At 35.7% G+C, this 17,067-nt stretch overlaps 2 protein-coding genes and 1 long non-coding RNA gene across 3 annotated transcripts; 1 reads left to right on the top strand and 2 right to left on the bottom strand.

The window, feature by feature from the left end:
• Positions 1 to 458: 458 nt before the first annotated feature.
• LOC123201307 (scarecrow-like protein 9) lies at positions 459 to 3,651 on the bottom strand. Its single transcript, XM_044616754.1, has 3 exons — positions 3,508 to 3,651; positions 832 to 3,284; positions 459 to 748 (listed from the first exon to the last, which is right to left on the bottom strand). Exon 2 carries the CDS (start codon positions 3,160 to 3,162, stop codon positions 913 to 915), a length of 2,250 nt encoding a protein of 749 aa, XP_044472689.1. The 5' UTR covers positions 3,163 to 3,284; positions 3,508 to 3,651; the 3' UTR covers positions 459 to 748; positions 832 to 912.
• Positions 3,652 to 8,328: 4,677 nt separating this feature from the next.
• Positions 8,329 to 13,015, bottom strand: LOC123202061 (oxysterol-binding protein-related protein 3A-like). The gene is made up of 10 exons (XM_044617784.1): positions 12,697 to 13,015; positions 11,898 to 11,991; positions 11,323 to 11,439; positions 11,148 to 11,220; positions 10,946 to 11,064; positions 10,630 to 10,751; positions 9,920 to 10,096; positions 9,399 to 9,543; positions 9,007 to 9,185; positions 8,329 to 8,711 (listed from the first exon to the last, which is right to left on the bottom strand). The coding sequence occupies exons 1-10, from the start codon at positions 12,795 to 12,797 to the stop codon at positions 8,465 to 8,467; spliced, it is 1,374 nt and encodes a 457-aa protein (XP_044473719.1). The 5' UTR covers positions 12,798 to 13,015; the 3' UTR covers positions 8,329 to 8,464.
• A 1,839-nt stretch (positions 13,016 to 14,854) lies between these two features.
• On the top strand, positions 14,855 to 15,971 carry LOC123201505. The gene is made up of 3 exons (XR_006498828.1): positions 14,855 to 14,935; positions 15,109 to 15,534; positions 15,754 to 15,971. It is a non-coding gene; the product is annotated as an uncharacterized LOC123201505 (long non-coding RNA).
• Positions 15,972 to 17,067: the final 1,096 nt, after the last annotated feature.

The raw sequence follows: 17,067 nt of genomic DNA, 5'->3' as shown, positions 1-17,067 counted from the left end.
CTTTAAAAGGGTTATTAGAGGCCCCCACGCAAGGACATGCTGGGATGTTGCTGTCAAAGCTTACTTCTGTTTGCCGAAAGACATTCATTGTATTTTGAAAGACCATCATGTCTCTTTCTTCCCGGCTACAAGGAAGAGAAAATTAGAGGCATTGAAGCGTTCTTATCATGCTTTTCAATCTTTGTCTTGCAATGGTGTCGGTGGCAAGGTTTTACAAAGATAAAAAGGGTTCAGAGCCGCCAAGGTAGCTTGACTGTTAAATTGTAGAATCCCAAAAGGTTTGGGTTCGAGTAGTGTAGATAATTAGAATCCCAATGTAGAATTACTCAATTTAATGGTTGTAACGTCAATAATTAAACTTAAGATTTTACTTATTTCGTGTGGTTGGTTTAATCTCGAAGGATGGTTAAACTCAGATAAGGTTCCCCATTACCAATGAAGAGAAAAGAAAAAAGGGGTTGCCAATATTGCCTCATTATGATAAAAAGGCTACCTGCCACATACAAATTACCACTCCTGGAATAACAGTTGAGAAGAATCTGAACTTCAGACTATATTATGTCATACAATTTCTTCTATATGTGGAACATTTTTTACACTTGAGCTTACTAATTTAACAGTGATTGAGCTCAGCCAAAAATACTATATATCAGTAAGAATAATAAACGTTCTGATTCTCCAAATCTGTACAACTGACCTAGGGAATCTTCATTTACCCAATATTTTTTACATTCAGCCGCCGCATTACCTGCCAGTTTACAAAAAAAAATAAAAATCACTCGTCTTGTTTTTGTGTAACATGAGATAAACTGATTGACTTGAAAATCTTACCTGAGGTTGTCATATTATCTCACTTAAGAGTAACAAAAGGATGAGAGATTGAAGGCTCTAGTTATCACAAATTCAAGACCACTACGCAGGTGTCCAAGCCGAAAGGGCATATATGATCCTTCCCTTCCATCCCTGCAAAAGCCACTGGCTGTCTTCATGAATTACAAAATCTTTATGGTAATAGGATCTCACTCTTTGAGTTGCCCCCTGTACTATCTCCCGGTCAAACGGAATCTGAACAAACCCAGCCCTAAGGTTTCGGACTTGCCACTGCTTGTAAGTCTCTGGCCTCTCAACTCTCTCCCAGCCCTCACAAGCTATAACATTCAAGGCCTCCCGGCCAAAGATCTCATGCTCAATCAGCATCCTCTCATGATCTTCACGGGGTACAAGAGTTTCAAGCAAATCAAACATTGCAGAGAAATGAAACAGAGCCTCTCGGAACCGGGTTACAAAGAAAGGTGCATTGTAGGCCCCATTGACAATCCCATGGATGAAAACATCTGGATTAATCTTCCTTACCAAATTGAGAAAAATATTTCTGGCACTATCCACTGCAACAGTTTCATCAAGCAAGTTCTTACCTCGATACAAGCAATTAACAACCAGGAATTCATCCTTGTCAATTTTGAGATCCTCAAGTTGAACACACTCCCATCTTTTTGCTATAGCATGATACTCAAACGGCACCTTGAATTCCTTAGCATACTCCACTAAGCGACGTCCAGTTTCCTCAACTCCCTCTGCTGGCCGAAAACCAGGTTGAGGAAACTCTATTCCGGTAATCCGAAGTTTTGGAGGTCCACCCGGTCTCATAGAAAGCCACTGCAAAAATGTGGGCCACTGGAAACCATAAAGGATACCAAAGTCTATGATATGAAGTCTTGTTGAGTTTTTTGCTAAGTTCCTTATTGTCCTGTTTGAGGTAAAATGAGTGATCTTTCTGAAAGGGCAGCAGGCAAGATACAGGTAATAAGCTTTCAATATATCAGCAGCTGATGTTCTCTTACTAATAAGGCCTTTGTATATCTGGCTACCAGTCCCTGCCAAGCGTGCCTCAAGGCCATCTGCAAAGCATTGAGCCAACCTCTGATTTCCATCTCCAAAAGGAGAAGAATGCTGCCTTATCTGCTTCAGCAATTCATTTGCATTCCTTCGATCATCAGCAGCAACAGCTTGTGCACAATTAATCAGGAGAGTTCTCAGATCCACCACCTCTTTTTTCCCACTTTGTTTCTTACCACGACCCTTTCCGCCATTAGATCGTTTTGATTGTCCATTCTCCTGCACATTTTTTTTAGTTGCATTCTTAAAGGCTTCACGGCGAGCTGCCATTGGGTGAGGTTTTCCTCGAGCACAAAGCAACACCATATCAAACATCTCTGATCGCAAAGGGGATTCTAGAAAAACTGCTGCCAGCTTGCTGCTCCTCTCTTCTTCTAAATCTGTATCCTCTCTGTTAAGATTCTTCCTTCCTCTTGATCCATTCGGTGAGCAATCTTCCCCATCATTTTTCTCCAGCTTTACTGTCATTTCACTAGAGCCTCCCTTTGGCTGCTGAGATAGCAGTTGATTAACCTCGAAATTAACAAATAACTCATGTTCACTCGGTAGAAATTTACTAGCCTCCTCAATGCCCCTCCTGAATTGCCATATGGATTGGCTCTCGTTATTCCAATCAGGGATCTGAAGGATACTGCTTGGAGAATCCACCAGCCCATCCACACTCGTGTTTACACTATTTGAAGAACTATAACATGATTGAGATATGCTAGAAAGTAGATGAGTTCGTAATTCAGGCATAAAATATTTCCCAGGATCCTGAATCCAACTATTATCAATTAGGTAATTATTCACATCACTACCACTGTTAATAAAATTATGGGAATTTCTAAAGGTATCACTATCCGGAATCTCCTCATTCCTCCCAATATAAGAAAAATTTTGCTCAGGGGAAGGAGGGTACTTTTTGCCAAGAACATCATAGAAGGGTTTCTCAGCGGCTTGAAGTTCCAAAGACTCTTGAAGCATGTAAGTCTTATCCTCAATATCTTCTTCCATAAGCATCTGGTTTATGTATCTCAAGACTGCATCCGAAAAATCACAGTCTTCTGGGGAGTCTTCCTCATGATTTTCAATTGAAACTGAGGCAACATTGTTCAAAGATGGATCGGGTTGAGAGCACCGATAATCCCTAGAATTATGATCAACAAAGATACTACTGTCGAATCTTCCACCAACAAGATTCTGATTTGGAAAAACTGGTAAGGGCTGATTGCTCAATTGGATCCCATTCACAGAACCTGAGAGCACCCTGGACCTTGGGTCCATAATGATCTATTTTTGAAAATAACCCTGATAAAACTTTCAACTCAAAAACCCCTGAATCCAATCCCCCAGAGGCGATTTCTACAGACAAGTGAGCTTGTTTTTACGATCAAAGATATGAGACCCTATTAAAAATTAAAATCAACAAATAAGAAATGCCACAATGGAATCAACAAGAATTAAGCTTTAAAAGTCCCACTTCAAAAATTCAAATCTTGCAGAAACAATCAGAGACAATAAATTAACACAAACAAATTAACAATTCGTTTATGAATTAAAAAGACCACATAGTTACCATAAACATAAGCCAAAAAAAAAAAAAAGAACTTTGAAAGAGCAACGGCATACCTGAATAAAACCCACTTTTCAGGTAGAAAAGAAAGAAGAGAAAAGTGAGTTTGAGAGAGTGGAGAGAAAATTTCAAAGTTTTTCCAGTTTGGTCTACTGAGAGCAGAGGGTAAAAGAAAGGTGGCCAGGTGAATGACAGCCGTAGTAACTTCATATACTGGTCTTTGCAATGTGCCCACTAAAAGAGAGCCACGTGTGATTGTGAGGGTCACGTTTTGGCCTATGTGGCGTTTCAGAGCGGAACAGTCTTAGTCATAGCTTCACTTTTGGCCTGGCAAGACTAATATTTTGGTGGGGGAGAAGGACTATTTCCCACCCAACTTTTGATGCGTTCTCAAAATACCACACACGTCAGATGAAAATCTAATTTTTCCACCCATGAGCTGTTAATTTGGATGGTTTCTGTTTGCATAAGGGTAAAATGTCCATTTTACCCTTATTAGATGAAATGACAAAAATACCCCTCTGCAAAATTCATCCCAAAATTGATGTGAGGTTTTCCTTCACCCCCCTTAGGTTTTAGAAACTAACATTTCATCTTACCTAAAGTTTTTAAACTTTGAAAACTAACATTTTCACCCCCAAACCTAGGGTTTCCAAATTTTTCAAAAAAACAGCCGCCCCCCATAACTTTCAAAACTAGCAGTTTCACCCCCATTCTACCACTTCATCTCCTGACGTCGTCTCCGGCGTAGTCACCTGCCTCCTCCTTCTCCTGGTGCGACGGCGGTGGTGGCCGAAGAAGGAAGAGACGGAGATCTCCTTCTCCTGGTGCACGGTGCGACGAAGAGACGGAGATCTCTTCGTCGCACCACCGTGCGACGAAGAGGTCTCTCTTCGTCGTTCCACCCAGACGACGAAGGACGACTCTTCGTCGTCCTTTGTCGCTCGTCGGGTCATCCAGATCTGTTCTTCCAGATCTCCGTTTGTTCTTCATCGTCGCGTCGTCCAGATCTGTTCTTCGTCGTCCAGATCTCCTTCGTCGTCCTTTGTAGTCGGAGATCTCCCATCGATCGATTGCAGCAGCCGTCGGTGGTGGCCGGAGAAGGAAGCAAAACCCTAGGGGGTGAAATTAAAGTTTTCAAACTTTGAGGATGGGTTATTTACTTTTTGAAACCTGAAGGGGGAAACGGTGAAATTTTAAAGTTTTAATGTTTTAACTAGTAAATGACGATTTTGCCCCTGTTCCTAACTGAAAAAATGGACGGCAGTTTGGTCATGGGTGGGAAAACTAGATTTTCATCTGGCGTGGGTGACATCTTGAAAACGCATCAAAAGTTGGGTGGGAAATAGTCCTTCTCCCTATTGGAAATTAGGGTCGCGCACGCGGGCGCACAAAGGGTCACGAGGATGACTACAGGGCACAGGAGAAGACAGAAATTTCAATTTGTGGGGGAGGCTAAGAAAGTGGTGGTTACGCCGTGATTGTAACGCGCCGTTGAGATAGTTTCAGTGCCTTCGCACCTGTCTTCACTCTGTGCAGATAAGCGTAAATAATAAAATTGATAAAATATTAAATTTTTTTAAAAAATAATTTAGATAAAAATTTTAATTTAAATTATTTATCAAAGGATTATTTTATATCTGAAATTTGATGTATTCAACTAGTTGAACAATTATCAGTGAGCTAAAATAGTTTGACTTTGTTTAAAAATAGTATTTATAATTTGATCAAATTGAATTGTTTTAATTGTTTAATTAGATTGGGTAAATTTGGGTTTGACTGGTTAATATGAAAAAAATTAATTTTTTAAAATTTAAATTCAAAACCTAATTTATAGACTTTAAACATGTACACTAATATATTTTATGATAAATTATATAAATTTGTTTTAAAAATTTATTTGTAACAATTAATTATTAATCATTGGTCAATTAGTTTAACCACCGTTCCAATCGGATTATACCTCCATAGGGTCAATTTCGAATCTAGTTTGAAAACATTGTTAGTATTACTTGGTCTTCAAAACCGCAATTATTAGTATTTTACAATATACAATACATATCTTATGATATAATATGGTATAAATAAAAAATAATATATATTATGAAATGTATCGTAATTAATATAATATAGTAAATATATTGTATGATATGATACATATTATCGATATGAATCAATACACTTTAAAAAAAAAATAAGGCCAAAGGACTATTTTCCACCCAAAACATACTGATTTTCCAAAGTTCTCCCCATTAATTTTGGAAATCTCATTTATTTATTTATGACCATTTAAATATATTAATTTTAAGGATAAAATCATCATTTTAAATTTAATATTAAAAATAAACTTAAATATGATTTCATTTTTCTCCCCCTAAATTTTAAAAATTAACTTTTCTCTCTTAAATCAAGTTGAAAAAATCACATTTCCCTCCTAAGGTTTAGTTTCAACATTCAGTCACTCTCTCCAATGAAATCATCAATCATCTCTCCCTCCCTATGGTTCCCTTCCTTCGATAACTTGCCTCAACTCCACCCCAACCCCTTCAACCCCCAAGAGACGTTGTTTGGGAAGAGAATCGGGTCTATTAATTTTAACCGGTTGTAGGTAAGTAAATAGAATTTTCAAAATTGGATATAATAAACATGTATATGAAAAATTTTTAATTTTTAAAGATGTTTATAATATTTTTTAAAATAATCACGTATTAATGATATTTTTTATTATTTTATTTGCATTCAATATAATATATAAAATTAAGTTTTAATATATAATACAACACATCATTTAAGTACCATGACCGAATCCATCAGTTGCTTATTTTAAGCTTCAATAAAACTATGTGTACTCACTTTAGATACACAAATATATACACACTCATATGTGTCATCATGTGATTAGATGATTTTGAATTAAGAATAAAATAATAACCAATCATATGATGACACATATGAGTGTGTATATATTTATGTACCTAAAGTGGATACACATAGTATTGCTCTTTAAGCTTTGAGAACTTGTTACATTACAGGTCAACGAGCGCGTCGGCCACCATTAATTTGTCAACTGCACGCGTAAATTTGGAATTGTTGTGACATGTATAAAACTGAACATGATAGGTATTTAATAAATATTTAAATTATATATTAAAATCATTTTTATTAAATAAACTAGAGAATCAAGATGGCTGAGTAGTGGCTGGGGTCAACACCGGTGAAGGGTGGTGCATGGACGCTAATCTCATGGGGACCGGAAAGTTCCAGCATCAAAATCCGATGGTTTCCCTTGATTGAGACAACTTATTTGGTCGCAAAATGCGGCAAGATATTCAGCCGCCTTTCGCAATCAAATAGAAGGTTGTATTGTGGCGAAACCGACGGATTCTTGTTGATTGGCTTCTCGTATCCTCGACTAGACTATCAGGTCAATGACATCAAGGTGCCGTCCTTCAATAGCGTTGTCATGAATGCGACAGTGACCACCGCTGGTGCTGACATACATTAGGGCTGGGCAAATGATGTTTATACCATTGTCAATAATATCATCCTTACACTATACATATTTTATAATATAATATAATATAATATAATATATATTATAAGATATTTTTAGTTAATATGATATAATATATATCATATAATATAGATTAATACATATTTTTATAATATGTTATAATAGAGATACATATGAAACATTTTAAATTTTGAAAAATATTTATAATATTTTTCAAATTAATGATGCATCAATTAAATTATTTTATTTTTATTCTTTTGAACTGGTAAACTATGTTGAAAATTTAATATTTGTATTAATTATTATAGGTGATTTTAAGATTTTAAAAAGGATAAAACTTAAGACTTAAAAATGAAAATTTGTGGGAAACAGTCACTCGACCTTTTCAAAAATTTTTGTGTTTTTGATATTTACATTTTTAGTATATAAAATATGTTTATAAGTAATATATTATTATATAATTAGATATTATATTATTTTTAATTTAAAATTATTTAATCAAATAAATATATCATTTATATATACATAAAATTTTATTAGATTTGCTCGTTGCAACTAAATCAACCTAGAGGCTAAGATTGCCAAGGAGACTTGAACACAGGAGATACTCGAAAGGTAAAAATACTTGTAGATGTTGAATCTAGATCGTTTGGCCTTCTAAGACCTTCCTTTATATAGAGTTCCATATCCTCAATGGACACTAGAGATTGATTTGATTTAAGAGTAGATCTGAAACAAATTTATTCAAATTTAAAATGAATTTAATTCAAACAAACCCAAACACAAATCCAAAACAACAAACACAAATTTGAACACAAGCAAAAAAGTAAAACTAAAAACAAACCCAAACTCGAACCCAAACTCAAACTATAGTCATGTTTGGCTTGCGAGTCAAACATGAATCGCTTGAACCCTTAACAAAAATACATCATTTTCAACCCTACTTAAAGATAGGTTTGGGTTCAAAACAAACATGTTTAAACTCGAAACAAGCTTAACTCGGATAAGCTCAAACATGAACCCAAGACAGCAAATATGAGCCCGATCACAAACATATGAGTGAGCAAGCTCGACAAACCCGAACCTGAACCCAAGTTGAGTCTAATCCAAAACGAGTTAAGCCCTATTTAAACTAGCTTCGGCCTGTTTCCAGCCATAGCGTGACCCCACTATAAAAAAATATCTAGAGTGCTCTACAAAAATATATTATTACACAATTATTTTTTCTAATGAGCGGGCTTCTTAAGACTTTCTTGCGCAGGATCGGCTAGCAAGATTGACTACTGGGTCGGACTTCAATTGGAGGACTGACAATATAATTTAGCAAAACCATTAAAATCCCAGACACCACAAGTGCCAAAGATAAAAGAACAATAAAGCTACATGCTGCATAAAACGCTCTAAAATGATGAGTCATAAGTTGACACTAGCTAACATAACAAGAGTGGATAAAGAATTAAACAATACATAGCATACAGGAAAATCCATTCAATTCTTGTTCATTCAGCAGCCAAGCTTTCATACTGCCAGGGGTTGAATTCGGTTGACGTGGCATTACTCTCTTCATTGCCGTTTGAACTATCAAAAGCTGCCCGATGTTCAGCATACTTGCCATTGTACTTGTACACCTCCAATTCACCCCAAGGGGTAGAGGCCAATTCATCAGTAATGTCAAACCATTTAGGAGTGAATTTATCACCCTTGGCCTCCCGAGTTCTCTTTTCAGCTCTCTGCCTCTCTTCCAGTCTAAAGCAGGAAAAATTATTATATTTTAGCCAAGACATTGCTCCTTGAGGTTTTAAAAATAGAATAGCACTTCAGTATCATACATAAAATCAACAACAAGCTTTTACGCATAATTAGGTCAATTTTTACGTAGTGCAATGCATTCAAGGATAAACTTGAAACCCACTAGGCCTGATCTCAATTTCTTTTTATTCATACCATATATTTTAGCTATGTGAATGGTATAAATGTCCAGGCATGCAGGAGACTAAGTGAGTGAGTGAGAGAGAGAGAAAGAGAGATAGAGAGCAAGGACCTGGTCTTTTCCGAACCAGCTTTTGATAGGTCACCATTTTCTAGTGCACACCTATCAGGGCGCAAACGAGAATCTGACGACAAGAACTTCTTAGGAGCAGTGTCAAAGCTGTTTAACTTGTGAGCAAAATATGTATACTGATGTTTGTCATCTTTTGGTGCATCAGCAACTCTCCAAACCTACAAAAAGAAAACAAATTAACTGATAACAGAACATTAAAGTTTGTTGAAATATTTCAAAACTTCACACTTTTTTTATCATAAAGGTTCAACTAAAAAAATTGAAAACTGGTTTAATTGAAGTACAGAGAGAAGTATTTTCAACTGAGTGATTTACAATTACATGGTTAAAAAAGGTAGAAACAGCTAAGAAACTTGAAAAACGAAACTAACCTCCTTTAGTTCAGTGCCTGGAAGTGGTTCCCCTTCCGAGTCACAGGGTTGGTAATTCATTGACTCATTCCATTTCCCAGTCATCAATATCTTGGGTTCCTCATCAGCATTATACACATATCCATCCACTTCATAACGACCAGATCTGCAAATAAGGAATTATATTAAGTATCAGCCCGCTGCTATTCCCCCTGAACTACAATAGGGAACACAAAAAAGATTGAGCTTTTATATTGGTCCATTCTTTCCCAGTGAAGACCTGCATGATCTGGTCATGCTTTTCAGCCATAGGAAAAACATGTGGCTACTTTAAGTTAAAAAAACATCAAGACAATTCTTAGAAGCAGCATGACTGAGAAAAGATATGCTCAAGCCTGATAAGTTACATGAAATGATGAAAAGAGTCTAGTCAACTCTGCATGCTACCATATGGCCCCCAGAAAAACAAAGATTGTCTCCAAGACAGTATTCATAAAAATCAAGACATGCACAACAAAATAAGCGAGGAAAAGAAGTAATACCCAAACCAGCCACATGGTTGAAAATATAGCACAGCTTTGTCTCCGGTGTTCAAGTTTGTCATGATCATCTCCCCTGGTGAATCAATCCAAGTTCGTCCAAAAATTAAGTTGTTAACTTTTGTAGGAGGGGGCACCAAATCGAGAACTACTCCATCCCTCTTGAGGGTCACACGTGTCCTGTAAATAGATTTATCAAAAAAGTTATGCAAACACAATATGCAAACTTATCCTATGAGCTGAAATAATTAGTGGAGCAATCATAATACGCAAACAAAAATCGTGCTTAGCATAAGTTCAATGATTACAAACAGTGGTTTATATTGACAAAACTTTTTATAAGCATCAAAGGAATCATTAGATTTGTTTTATATTTCCACAAACTAGAGCATATGGATTTAACTTCTGCAGGCACTTCTAGAATATGCTGAATGCTGACACTAAAACTTTATAACCTAAATCCATAATTTAGAGAAGGGAGCAGAAAATGATTATCCACAACCTTCTTCAAAAATTGTTATGCTGGCATTCTATAAGGTAATTGCAATGAAGGTGAATATAAGTTTGCTTTTATTGATGTAAGAATCAAGCTCACTTATTGCAATACCAGTACTAGATAAATCAACATCAATGCATTCTTTTCTTTTATGAGACAGTGCACAATATCAACAAAAATCAAGCCCTTAAGACAAGGGAAAGTAATTACGGTCTACCTTCCAACAGGATAAACATCAATCGAGTTTCCCAAAAATTTAGTTCTCAACTTTGAAGTCACATCATAAGCGAAGTGCTCATTTTCAGCATGTCCAGCACACATTGGAGGGTGATGACTAACCTGAAAGAAAAATATGAATTAAAGAACCTCAAAACAGGCAAGTAATGACAAACACTGAGCATATATAACAGCTTCTTCAAAATTTAATGAGTTCCCCACCTAAAAACCTAAGATGAATCTCAAAAATGAATAATTGCTTGTTTACATCAAAATCATCAACACAGAGAGACAGAGAGTAGGACTACAAAACTCACTTGTTCGGCTATAAACGTAATGCCACCATGATTAACTAATTCATAAGTTTCACCAAGAATTGGATTAAAGGGCTTCCAGGCTCGTTTGTATGCATAGTAGACAGATATAGCCCATGATGCTGCAACCAGCAACTGTAAGTCCCACAAAATAAAATAAAAATGCAAAGAGAGAGAATTAGGGGGAGATAATAAATAGTCTTACAGGAATACACCAATCTCATGTAAGGATCCTCGCATTTATCAGCCAGATCTAGCAGGTTGGAGTACTCCATCAACTGCCAAAGAACAACAAATGATATGTAAAATACCATAACAGAAAAGGGTAAATTGGAATGAGAAATTAGAGGTCATGAAGACCAAATACAAAAAACACAAACCTCTGCCATTCTTTGGAGGTTCGTATTTGGCTCACAAATAAGTACCGGAAGGGTCACCATTGATTGGACATCAGATCCTATATATTTCTGCATCATCTTCCAGTAACCATCCCGATCCTGGAAAACAAAAAGTATCAAGAAGTGAATAAGGATTATGCTAGATGACAACACAACAATTGAACATCCTAGAGTCCTCTGATAAAAACTTAAATGTACTGCATTGGCAAATAAATGTTCTTCTGTGGTATTCAGTTTTGCAACATTTGAGCTGTCCCCATCTCATAAAGATACTTTCATCTCTATTGAAGTAAAATACGCTCCCATCACAAACCTATTCCAAGAGATTTGACTTTGGACATTGGCACATGACAAGTTAGTAGACTAAACTTTGTACTGAAAAACTACAGTGAGAATTCAACACAATGTCCAATACCCATGATCCTAAGTTGTATTACATATAATGTTAAAAAAAAAATGGTACAAAAGAGTCCTCTAGCATTTTTCTAAAAGTCCAAGTTTTAGGGAAGATTAATCAAAGTTTCTATATAGAACAAGAGGAGAAAGTAATATTTCACCTCTTGCTTCCATCTTCCTTTCTTTGCTTCCTCTTCAGCATCCTCTGTGCCTCCTTCTGGATTAATAACTTCCAGCCCTTCATAACCCAATAAACTGAATAACAAAACCACCAAAATGTGAGCATGTCAAGATAAGTTACAAAAGGGTCATGATACTAGTACAATAATCCAACTCTGTTATTGTGTTATTGTTTATATCATCTAAACAGTTTGACCCTACATGCCTTACACCAGTATAATTTAACACAACCACAATACTTTTAACAGAGAAGTCAAAGATTTGGTGGGACAGCAAACCAAAACATTCATACGATCATCCAATAAATCATGTCATTTATGGATTTATTTCCTTTGCCATCCTTTGGACTACCACCATGATCGGTTGATTTCAAACATCAATATATGGGCATGATTTTATGGTATATCTGTTCACACTAATCCCGGTAACCTAGTTAAACCTTATAAAAGCATTAATCAACTCCTGAGAAACCAATAGAACAAAGATCTTGACCAAACTGATAATTTACAAACTATACTTGACACAACTGCCAATTTCAGCAATAGATACTGCAAATCGAGGTGCTTGTTTAATTCAAATAATCAAAAATAACCTATCGACATATACATCTAGCAGTTAAATTCGGTAAATAATGAAGGAATTACGAGATCACAATACTTCAAGGAGAAAAAACAGATCTCATAAAGCAGACGGCTTAAATTTAAGATAATTACGGTAAAATAACGCATAATTAAATCAAATCAGAAAATACATAATTATATAAAGTTGAAGTCAAAGTACCCGTTAACCGATTTGGTCATGGCGGAACCAAAAGTCGACAAACCGGCGGCGATGGACGCGAAGAAACCGCCACCTCCTTGCTTCGGTTCATTAGAAGCCATCACTGAATCAACAATCTGAAGGGAAAATACTCAACGCTATGAAACGAATGAGAACAGAGCAGAGCTAGAGCACGTTATATTGAAGACTTAATTTAATTTAAAATTTACAAATTATTCGGGAATTTCTTTTGATTATTTTACAGGTCGATGAATGGAATATTGCGCGTTGGGGATTCTTTGTTTTGAAGTCAAAAATTAGGACGAAAGAATTATGAGTGGGCGTTGCTTTCTAGATGTATGTCTTTTCACGCGTTTGTAGAAGAGCGTGGTATTAGCCGCCGTAGTAAAATCCAAGTCGGCTTCTTTCGTGGTAAATACGCGTAGCGAACCACGCCAAATCGCGAACCTTCAAAATTGCCGGCACAGTAATTTAGCTTCCAATCAAATTATTTATGTACAGTGCTCTGCCGTTAGGAAAAATAGAAATTAATCCTACTGAAATATCGTAGAACTTAAATGCAGGGGTTATAAGATGGGCTGGATACTAGGCAAGCCAAGCTCAAAGAGAGGTTGGCTCATTTTCAATTCATTTTGGATTGGTTGAGGTTTGAGTCTAGTTTGAATTCATTCAATTGCGTGTTTATATTCTGCTTATTTGATATTTTTATTGTTCGTGATCGACCATTAACTTGGATGCATGTGCACAGCTTAAGTTTGCATGAGATATTTGTCTCGATTCGATTATCAACTCAACTTTGGACTCATATTTCAGGCTCGTTTCAAATTTTAAATTATTCAAATGTACAATGATTTATATCATATGTAACTTGCTTAATTTTTTTTCATTTGCACAAGTCATGCTCAACTCGTGTGCCAAGCTAGGCTCACTTAGCACATATTCGGGTTTGGACTCGTGATCGTTTTTTACTTAAAACCCAGACTCGCGTTCTTGCTTGTGTTCGTTTAGGGCAAGCTTGACTTGAACTCATTCAAGCAAAGCTTGTTTCGAGCCTAAACAAGATCGTTTCGTATCCAGCCCTAGTTATAAAGTAAGAGGATATGAGTTCAAATCTCTTCTAATGATATTTTAAAATTAAATTTTTTACTTATCTAATACACAGATTATGACGTTGGTTTGATTTACTTGTTGTGACTGGTTTCATCCCAAAAAGACACTCCAACTCAAGTGAGATTCTTCGGTACAAAAAAAACACCTTTAACAATAAGTAAATCACATAACCCTATCCAAAGTTTGGCCCAAACTTCTCCGCCCTTAGTATAAATAACATTTTTTTATTTAAAATCAAATTTTATTTTATTAAAAAATTAATAACATAAAAATAAAATAATAATTTTATTATTTATTGATTTTATATAAAATAATAATTTTCTATTATATCTAAGCGTTTCAGAAATAACAGTTTGACCTTAAAAAAAAAAGTTAAAAAATAACAAATCAATTTGTTTGTCGGTAGTTTTGAAACAGTAAATATATTGTTTCTGGTCAAGCAAATGCTTCACTTCTCTTTCATATTTGACGCATCAATTGTTCTTTTATGAATAATTGCTGTCCGGATGACTTGGTCTGCTATTTAGAACATTCTAATTTGGAGGCGGGTCATGCTGATATCTGCTTCTTGATGTAGCAGAAAACAGTTTGACCGTCAGATTATTACCCCAATATGTAAATTGAAAGAAAAAATATCATAAATAATTATATTGGATAGTTTAAATGAGATTTGAACGAATTTTCTTTGCAGTTAAAATTTCTCATTTTATGAAAAAAAGTATTCAGAACTTCCATGACTAAGCAAAAGTTCACAGGAAAAGGTGAAAAGTTTGCCCCAGTCTGAGTGGTAATCTTCTAACCATATTTCAAAATTAAACTTTTGACTGATCAAAAAATTTTGCCTCTTGCATTGTTATGCGGTCAGGTAGAATCTCATTCCAACCCTTTAAGAAGAGAATCCTCTTCTCAGTCCATCTTAAATTACGTAAATACTTGTGTGTTCGAATTTAGCAGAAATTGAACTAAAATGTATGCTCTTTTAGTTTAATTTAGTTCATTTTTTGATTACTTTGTGGGTCTTTGGGGGAGAGAGTTTGATGTGCTTATTGCTTTGTTCAGGCTGCAGAAGATGGGAGCTTTATGTCATCTCTGGGTTTGGTGGGAGCTTACTATCAGCTCTTTTCCTCTGGTCAATATCTCATATTGTACCATGTTTTATATATAATAAAACTATATACATTTATTTTTTACTATCTAATCAGATACACAGACGATATATCAAAATACAGTTAACAAATTTAGGCTCCTGATTGGAATTAGCTTACTTTGTGTTTGATGGGTGTAAAAATTTGATCATTGCAGTCCAGCCAAGTCGGAAACCAGCTAAATATAACATGTTCAAGCAATGGAAAATCAGGTGTTTACATGTTGCCAAATCCAAGCAGGTCTAAGATCCACGGATATATGATGAGCTCTGCAGTTGATCTATGTTAACATACAGGAAGGACGGAACTTGGCATTAGCCAATTAGATGTATAAACCCTTTGTAATTTCCATTTCTGTTCTTGTTTTACATGTTTAGATCTCATTCTAATTTTATGTAAATTGATATCATGTTAACAGCAGTTAATTAGTTGCTTGATTTTAGAATCTTGCATATATTTTTCCCCTTCTGAAACTGCAAGTTTGTGTTAAAGAGAGGCTTCACCCTCCACATTACAAACAGTACAATGGCTTTGAGTTGCAATTAGACACAACAATGGGCGGTGCCGGACCACATTACAGACAGTATATTTTTCTCTTTAGATTTATCATCTTTTCTTTGCTAGATGCAATCTGTTGAAATGCCTTCAAGGTTAATGATGTTTTTATGACTTACTGATGATACTCAAGCACATGCAAGAAGTTTATGAAGCTCGACCACATGGCTGAGCAGTGATTAATGTCTTAATCCTGCGATTGCCTCTGTCCATTTTATGATCGCATCCCATTCTTGTGAAAAACTAGGTAGAAGAACTTTTCCGTATGAAGCTTGCGAAGGAGGCTTTAGAGAAAGAACTTCAAGAGCTAATGCAACAGCTAATGTCTGCTAAGGCAATGCCTGCACATGCTAAACCTCTCAAATCTTCATGGATGATCGAAGACAAAGTCCCGGGACAAAATTGGGTCTCTTGAAGCTTATGCCATTGATGCATACAAAGATGATGATTAAAAAAAAACTGCAGGGATGGTAACTTGTCTAACTTTGTACATTTGTTTTATGTGCAAGCAACTGTGTTTGCTGGATGTTAAAGGTACACGTGCCACTATTTAATTTCAGAAAGTTTCTGTTTTTGAATAAATCCTCGTTTGTGTAATCTGTGTATCAACAGCACTCTTTATTTCTTTATATTCTTGTCAGATCCTTATGGCAATGGGACTATCGAAAACAGGATCCTCCGTCATAAACCTCCTCATAGATATTGGGTATTTTCCTGTGCATGTCATCTGGAAGCTTTGAAGTTCAACATTCACACTGATCATTCTGAGGAGATTTTTCAGCTGCTGAAAGTCTTCTGGTAGATTCATCTGATGAAGATGAGGCATATTTCTTATCATTCTGCTTTTGGTTTTGAAATACCTATCCAATTAGATACTCATAGATCTTAAGAATAATTTTCTACTGAAAGACATCAAAGATGTTCTGGGGTTTGGTTACATTCTATCCGTGAATTCTGACCCCTCCCTCCTCAAGAAAGGAAAACCATAGCTTATATAAAAATAATTATCTACTAAAAAGAAGAAGGGAAAAACTAGAATATATGTTATGGGAAAGAGCCTGTACCCTGTAGTTTAATTGAGTGTGGGGCTGTTAAGAAGGCATGTGAAATGGCTTTTGAAAAAGTGCCCTATAAGTTGGATAGCATGGAGACAGTAAATCACCTGAAGTCTTGCTGCTTATGCCTTTCTGGTGTTCTTCATGTTCAGCTTATCAGGAAAGATCTTACTCATCTGAAAGTTTATGCTATTGATGTCGATGAAGTTGGCGAGGTAATTGTTATTCGAAGTTTTTGCTGCCTGAAGTTCCTTGGTGAACTTGAATTTTTTCCCTTCAATTCATTGACTCTCATCTTCAATTGCTTGTGGTGTAAAATTATGCAGCTCGATGATGCCCTGAGTATCCATCCATCAATATGAGAATGTAATTTATCATTCTATTCATTCATATGAATATATGCATCGAGATTTGAGTATCCAATTAGATACATAAATTATGTGTCATTATATAATTTGATAGTTTTGAATTAAATATAAGGTGATATTCAATTATATGATAACATA

This window comes from Mangifera indica, chromosome 18 (assembly GCF_011075055.1).
Source record: "Mangifera indica cultivar Alphonso chromosome 18, CATAS_Mindica_2.1, whole genome shotgun sequence".
Taxonomy (NCBI): domain Eukaryota; kingdom Viridiplantae; phylum Streptophyta; class Magnoliopsida; order Sapindales; family Anacardiaceae; genus Mangifera; species Mangifera indica.
The sequence above is the reverse complement of the archived record's forward strand: the minus strand, read 5'-3'. Positions and strand labels throughout refer to the sequence as shown.